At 41.0% G+C, this 7,804-nt stretch overlaps 1 protein-coding gene across 1 annotated transcript in view; it reads left to right on the top strand.

Annotated features, from left to right (window-relative positions):
• The first annotated feature begins 723 nt into the window (after positions 1-723).
• tdrd7b (tudor domain containing 7 b) overlaps positions 724-7,804 on the top strand; it is a 48,116-nt gene continuing 41,035 nt past the window's right edge. The window contains exons 1-2 of the mRNA XM_080451376.1: positions 724-861; positions 3,838-4,044. Coding sequence (XP_080307502.1) covers positions 3,838-4,044 — 207 coding nt within the window. The 5' untranslated portion in view covers positions 724-861. The remainder of the gene's footprint in view (positions 862-3,837; positions 4,045-7,804) is intronic.

Here is a 7,804-nt window from a genome sequence, read left to right as displayed (position 1 = left end):
TGTGTTTGGTTCTGCCTCAGGTAAAGGTATCAAAAAAATGTGGGGCCATTGGCATAGTCACTAGATGATGGGCAAATGTAGGCCCGGGGGCCACATGCGCCCCCCACCTTCACTTAATGCGGCCTGCAAGTTAATATCGGAATACTGATATATTATTGATTTCAGCTGTTACAATTCCAAACATGCAAACATGACCCGCTTTAATTACGTCTATATTAGAAAAAGTTCAAAAAGTTCACATAAGTAGGCCTATAACTAAATGCATTTGAAATTAAATACAAATGTTACTTTTCAGGATTCCAATTCAAAAATAGCAAAAAAAATAAAATAGGATTCCAATAAATAAATAGCAAAAATAGCCGATCTACAAGCTCAAAACGCATTGCAGTGCTACACTTTGAGCTTGTAGATCGGTTATTTTTGCTACTTTTGTGTGACATAGAATGTCTGTCCAACAGTATAATGTGGCTCCTCTGGAGTGAGTGTGGAAATATAGTGGCCCTCTCCATCATCAAAGTTGCCCACCCCTACACTAGCCTAATAGTTGATTTAAAGTGTAAAAAAGCCACTCCTAATTCTATGTGGTCACTGGTCCGCTCTGGAACTGTCCTCTTTGTCTCTCGGCGCCTGCGCCTTGTAATTAGCCACGCAGACCAATCAGGAAGGCGGATGAGATGCGGCGTGACTGAAGCGGCCGGCCGGCAGGGAGTGAGGGCAGAGAGACACGGTGCAGCGACACTAGGAACGGCCGCTGGGGCGATCACTGGGTGATCACACTGACAGCCAGCCCAGGACGACACTAAACCACAGTGACAGCGATCTGGAAAGTGACAAAACACCGTCCCGTCTGTTGTGGACAAGGTAGCTTATAACTTATACTTTTTCTATTTTATTCATTCTAAACTTTCGTCTTTATTTTGTCTGATCATGCAAAAGAGTAAAGACTCTTTCTTTCTTTCTTTCTTTCGATCGCTGTCTGGGAGACATGGGATAATGCTGGTGACAGCAGTACGGAACTCGGATCATCGCGCTGCGCAACAATTAAATGTTGACTTTAGTGACACATCATGCCGATGCCGATCCCATGACCCATGCTGGCCTAGGCTGCGAGTGCGAGCGATCGCTTTGTTAAAGTGACAAAAGTCTTTTATTTTGTTCACATCCCCAAGGCAGGACAACTTTATTTCAACTCTCTCTGGCACGGATCAGATGCAGGGTGTGGAATGGCACTGTCTGTGGCGCATTACGTCACTGGCTGCCTGCTACTATGTCCTGTCCGCTGTGTCTGTGCATTCCTACACAGAGAGAGAGAGAGAGAGAGAGAGAGAGAGAGAGAGAGAGAGAGAGAGAGAGAGAGAGAGAGAGAGAGAGAGAGAGAGAGAGAGAGAGAGAGAGAGAGAGAGAGAGAGAGAGAGAGAGAGAGAGAGAGAGAGAGAGAGAGAGAGAGAGAGAGGTGTAAAGTAACTAAGTACATTTACTCAAGTACTGTACTTAAGTACAGTTTTGAGGTACGTATGTCTTTACTGTACTGGAGCATTTCAAATTTTCAGTAGGCTACTTCTACTTCTACTCCACTACATCTCAGAGGCAAATATTTTACTTTTGTTATTTTATTGTTGTTATTATTATCATCAGGCAGTAACCACTTCAGCCTTATATACATTTAGGCCATTTGAAAATAGCCGATCTACAAGCTCACAATGCATGAGCTTGTAGATTGGCTATTTTCAAAATATTTCTTTATTTGTAACTTGTGAAATGGCACATTCTGCATAATGAGTAGGCTACTTTTACTTTTGGTACTTTAAGTACATTTTGATGCCAATACTTTTGTACTTTTACTCAAGTAAATTTTGAATTCTGGACTTTTACTTGTAACAGAGTATTTCTACATTGCAGTATTGATACGTTTACCTAAGTAAACAATGTGTACTTTTTCCACCACTGACTACTGCGTGACACCCATCACTGCAACACTGGGTTATTCCACACTGGGTTATTCCACAGCCAGTGTTGAATTGTACTTAAAGAGTGTATTTGAGTGTGCAAACATTTTGGTGGCTATTCTAGCAGTTGTCAAGGCTGCTGATTATACAAGATCTGAAGTTGAAGTGGTTGAGAGGGAGTGTCTCCCAAGAGTCCCAACTATAAGCCAGAACTTTGTTTACTTTCCCTTTCCTTTCTTTAAAAGGGAAACCTATGCGTGTGAGTGATTTCCATTTAAAGTTGCCATGTGATTTGCTGCTCACTGAGTGTGAACCCCTACACGTCCCTTTAGGATTCAGGAATATGTTGTACATACTCTATGGCTATTACTATTATCATTATTTTGTCCTATTTTAGACTTTTCATTTTAGGCTTTTTGAAAATGTCAATCCAGATAAATAAAATTCACTTGATTCGTAGTGTTCAAATAGGCTAGCCTATATGGCAGATCATGTGTTTGATTTATTGAATACTTTATTTAGAAAGATGGAAAAAGCACATTGAAGTACAGTTTACAATACAAGGTCCTCTAAAATGGATCGCCCATAAAGGCCAACGGCTTCAGTTCTGTTTCAAATGAGATCCCCACATACTCACGTACTGTTGACAAAGAAAAACATTAACAATGCTCAAATTAGAAGCATATGACATAATATCGGGCTTGGCTGTGATTCAAATGCTAAAACACAACATTGTTAAGTTGGAAATCTTAGAAGTGTTTAGAATAAAAAGGGGGGAAAAAGAAAGAAAACCTGCCAGACAAGCCACCACTGTGTCTCACAGGTAAACCCAATACACCTGCAGCTATACTGCTGTGGTGAATATCAAGTTCACACTGCCAGCTTGTTGGCACTGGATTGCATCAGTATGCTGCAGGCATACTTCTGTGTGTGTGCAGGTCTAATGTGAACAGTATGCAAATGCTGCAAATACTGCTGGAAATAGTGTAATTATTCAAATACTACATAAGATAACACAGTATATGTATACACTAGTGACAACAGTGTATCATATTTGACAGAGTGTATTATATGGCTGTTATATGATACAGTGTGTCCTATATAAATTCACACTCTTTGCTGGCAGTGGCTTGATAATAGATGGTAGACAGTTTTTAGCTTTGCATAATACCTGACTTATACTTGGTTGTGTGCCGTGTCGCATGCCGAAAATAGCAGATCTACAAGCTCACAACGACTTGTGAGCTTGTAGATCAGCTATTATCAGTGTGCGACACCGGTTTGTAACCAAGTATATGACCCTTAATGCTTGTGAATATCCTTTGGGATAGTCAGAAATACATCTCCTTTTGCTGTATTTTGTTTATAGTTACCTGTCTGTTTGTATGCATGTCACTCTATCTGCCAATGTGACCACCAGAGGGTGCTTAAAACACAGCCACAAGGTTCAACTATGCACACCTCTAGGCTAGACACACACATCTAAGTTGCATTTACTGTTTGTATTGTGCTTAGAGCCAGACTGATATATTCTTTTGGCCAACATGTCGGTCTTTATTTATCTTTTTTGACAATCTCGTTATCGACAAATATGCAGCTGATGTGTCCCGATTTTTAACCTGCCTCCTAAAAAGGATTTAGAACAGTGGTTTAGAACAGTGGTTCTCAAAAATATCAGATATATGAATTGTTTTTGAATAATTTGGATTTTTTTCAAACACAGATCTTCTCTTCTGGGGGTCCCTGGCTCAAAAAAAATTCAGATGGGGGGGTCCTCCCGGCCAACTACATATCATTTTGGGGGTCCTTGGCACGATTCTTTTTTAGAATCGGCCTCAGGTCTTAATGGGTTAAAACTTTACTTTTTTCCACAACTTTGTTGTTGCTGTAGATGGCTGACGTGGAAGTGGTGAAGAAGATGCTTCGGGCCGTGCTCCAGGCCAACAAGGGCGGAGTGTCGCTGTCCCGCCTGCAGGCGGAGTACAAGGAGCTGACGGGGGAGCAGATCCCGCACAAACTGGTGGGTCACAACCACCTGGACTCCCTGCTGGCCAGCATGCCCACCGTGGTGCGCGTGGAGCGCAACCGATCTGGAGAGGTGAGGGGATAACAAGGGCTGGGTAGATGTTTAGTCACTTGTCCGGGTATAGCTCAGTCGGTAGAACAGTCGCCTTTGGACTAAATGTCATGATTTCGATCCCGGGCACCGCCAACTCAGCGTATGAGTACTGGGAGCTGACGGTAGATGTTGTGCTCCACCTCAGCAATCCGTCTAGCACATTGAAACGGGGATAGAATCCTGCATTCTTGGCTGATACCGACAATAAGCCTCTCTCTACTTACTTAGTCACATTATACCTGTCCTTCCTGTCTTAAACGTTTTGATTTCAAGGACCCCCCAGTTTGGTATGCATTTTGACCACGGCCCCCCATGACGCATTTGTACACTCTCAGAGTTAAAAACGTCTAATTCATTTTAGTTCCCAACTATCAATCATTTATATGGGGAGCCCCATCAAGGACCCCTGGGAGTCCAAATCCAATTTGGGGTTGGATGTTGCGTTCATGATATAGGCTATGACAAGAAATAGAGCAGAGTTTTTTAAAGGCCAAAACGTAAAGTAGGCTGTTATAGCACCAACCATGAGGCCGGTTTGAATGGTCTTTGGGTTGAGTGTCTTCCATGGCCTGCTGGCAAAGAGCACAAATACCTTGGCACTGATCAATCCAGCAGTTTGTGAGATTAGATCCAGACAGACAGACAAACAGAGAGACAGACAGACATGGGCGAAAACATAATATAAATGGATAAATAGATGGATGGACATAAGTACGATTATGGAATGTTGTGGTGATGGATGGTTGGCTGGCTGGGCGGATGGACATTTACACACACACTACTACACTTTTCAATAAACTCACACTCCACAGTTCTTTCACTTAATCTTTCCATGGATGGATGGATGGTTAGATAGAAGGATGGACTGAATGACAGTTATTACTATCAGGCCTTTGTCAGTGAAAGTGGATGGATCGTTCTATTCTGGATCATGGATAGAAGGATGGAAGGATAGATGATGTATGATGGATATGGAATGTAATGGTGAAGGATGGTTGACTGGGTACGTTTACCCACACTACATCTTTCAATAAACTCACACTACACAGTTCTTCCACTTAATCTTTCCATGGCTGGATGGATGGTTAGATAGAAGTATGGACTGAGTGAGAGTTATTCTATCAAGTCTTTAATTAACAGTGAAAGTGGAGGGAGACACACATGAAATGTAAATGTAAGGGCATGCTATTTGTGCCCTTATAATATCCACCCTAACCACTCGGATTGCCCCTGAATGCGAAAAATGTACATTCATGTTACATTCACATTTTGACACATTTTACATACATTACATACGTGTTGGCTGGATGGATGATCAGTGGACTGAATACAAGGTGCTGAATTCATATTTGGATGGATGTTTAACCCATTAAGAGACGCATCTGTGCCATTTTAAGATTTCTTTGGCTATTCAAAAATTGCAGATATATACAAGCTCATAGCGTGGCACCGAGTGCCGCGCTATGAACTTGTAGATCTGCTATTTTAGAAAAATAGTGAAAATGTGTGCAAATCTTTGAATATATGTTTTTTAAAGCGAACATTTTTAACTCTGTTACAACTTCTGGGGGTCCCTGGAACTAAATATTTTGAGATGGGGGTCCACGGCCAAATACTTAAAAAAAAAAACTGTTTGGATTTAGAAGACATTTGTAGAATCCCCCAGAAGCAAAAATTTTAGTTACAAATGTTCGCTTTAAAAATATATATATTCAAAGATTTGCACACATTTTCCACGTTTTTTTCCCAAAAGATTGCAGATCTACAAGCTCATGAGCTATGAGCTTGTATATCTGCTATTTTTGAATAGCCCAAAGAAATCTAAAAATGACAGAGAGATGCATTTTTGAATGGGTTAATGCACATTGCATGTGCAAAAACATATGCAAGCACGTGTGCCCACACCCAAAAGTAACGTGTGGCAGCAGACGCACATACACTTGACACACTTTCTCTCGCCAGTTCTCCCCACATGAAGCTGTCTTCGTCTCAGAGGTGTGCGCTCAGAATGCCGTCTAGATAGAATCCATTCCAAAAATAGCCACTTACCTCTATGGCAGAATATGGCAGGATTGAATCATTAGTTTTAATGTGAAACACCGTTTCGGTCCGGAGACGTTTATCAGGTTATCTTGGTTATAAATAGATAACCTGATGAAGCTCTCCGACTCCGGACCCAAAACGTTGTGTTTCACATTAAAACCTTATTTTTTTTTGCATTTGATGACTGTGGGAGCTTTTCTTCTGCGTTGATCAGCCCTTGGTCTGCTCAATTGGTTCTCAAAGTGGGGGCCGGGGACCCCAGGGGTCCTTGGGGATGGTTCCAAGGGGTCCCCACTGTGCCCCATTATAATTAAGTGAGCCAGTCACACTAATTTTAACCACTTTAACCATATTCTATACCTTGGCTATTCAAAAATAGCAGATATACAAGCTCATAAGAGCTTGTGGATGTGCTTTTTTTTTACTCAAATCTTTGCTTCTGGAGGACCCTGGCACAACATATTTTGAAGATGGGGGTCCGCAGCCAAATTCATAACATTGTGGGGGTCTTTGACATGAAAAAGTTTGAGAACCACTGGTCTATACTCCAACGTACCTGTAGTTTTGTAGTTGTGCAAAGGTCTTGCTTGTTTTTAGAATGAAATCATTAGCCATTGCCTCAGTTCAAAGTCAGTGCGGTTGGCACTAACCACTTTCACTTTCAACCCATGGTGTCCCTATTGTGTTATTATAATTAATATATCATTATTAGATTTTAATTTGAAAATGTTAATTTCATTTATATTTCCCCCCCAAAAAAATCTAGTGTGAGCTTGTAGATCTGCTATTTTCACTGTTTTGTGAAACACTGCCCTATAACTAAGCATAAAAAATAGGACTCGAGTGGTTAAATCCAAGTCATCTAAAACGCTGGTTACTATGACAACAGCAAAGATCCATGAGGTCGATGACAAAAATGATTATCTGGCAGCCAGAGCGATCTGATAGCTTACTGACCCATGCACTGATTCTGCATGGGTCTGCTACACTGCTGTCTAGGGCTGTCAACATTATTAACATTTTATTTGACGATTAGTTGTCGCTCAAGTAATTGCGATTAAAGATGGGGTGCCATGATATTTTTCAACCCTAAAACCTGATCATAAGGTATTATTATTATGTAAGGATTTTTTTCAACAACAAAAAAGTGTACAGAAATTGTTAAAATTATGTTTTTATGTGGACACGCCTCCAGTTCATTAAGTATACCTGGTTCTCACCTTAGCACCTCCTCCACCACCTTAGCACCACCCACCTGTCCTTGTCCCTCCTCCTCCTCATGCCCACACCTGTTGTGTTATGATAATGAGGGGGAGGGTATGCTTTGTGATGTCACTAAAGCGCTGTTTCTCTATTGGCACGTTTGACCCTCAAGGTTTCAGCCTCCAGGAAGAAACTCCAAATAGTCAGAGAAGACATAAAACACCATAAAAACACCACCGGGGGGCTTTAGGAAGTTCTATCAACCTCATAGACACATGAAAAACAGAAAAAGTGCAAAACCATGGCACCACCTCTTTAACCATTTAATTGCGTTTTGTCGTAAACATTGCAGTGCACAGGGCAGATATGACAAATAACTTACATAATTTAATAACTTTTATACTTTATAAAAAAACTTGAATAGTGGAAATAGCCGATCTACAAGCTCAAACATTATTACTATTACTTTTATGCAAAAAATGATTGCGATTAT

Source organism: Gymnoscopelus braueri (assembly GCF_963280865.1).
Source record: "Gymnoscopelus braueri genome assembly, chromosome: 15".
NCBI classification, from domain to species: domain Eukaryota; kingdom Metazoa; phylum Chordata; class Actinopteri; order Myctophiformes; family Myctophidae; genus Gymnoscopelus; species Gymnoscopelus braueri.
Note: the sequence above shows the minus strand (reverse complement) of the source record. Positions and strands in the feature narration are given on the sequence as shown.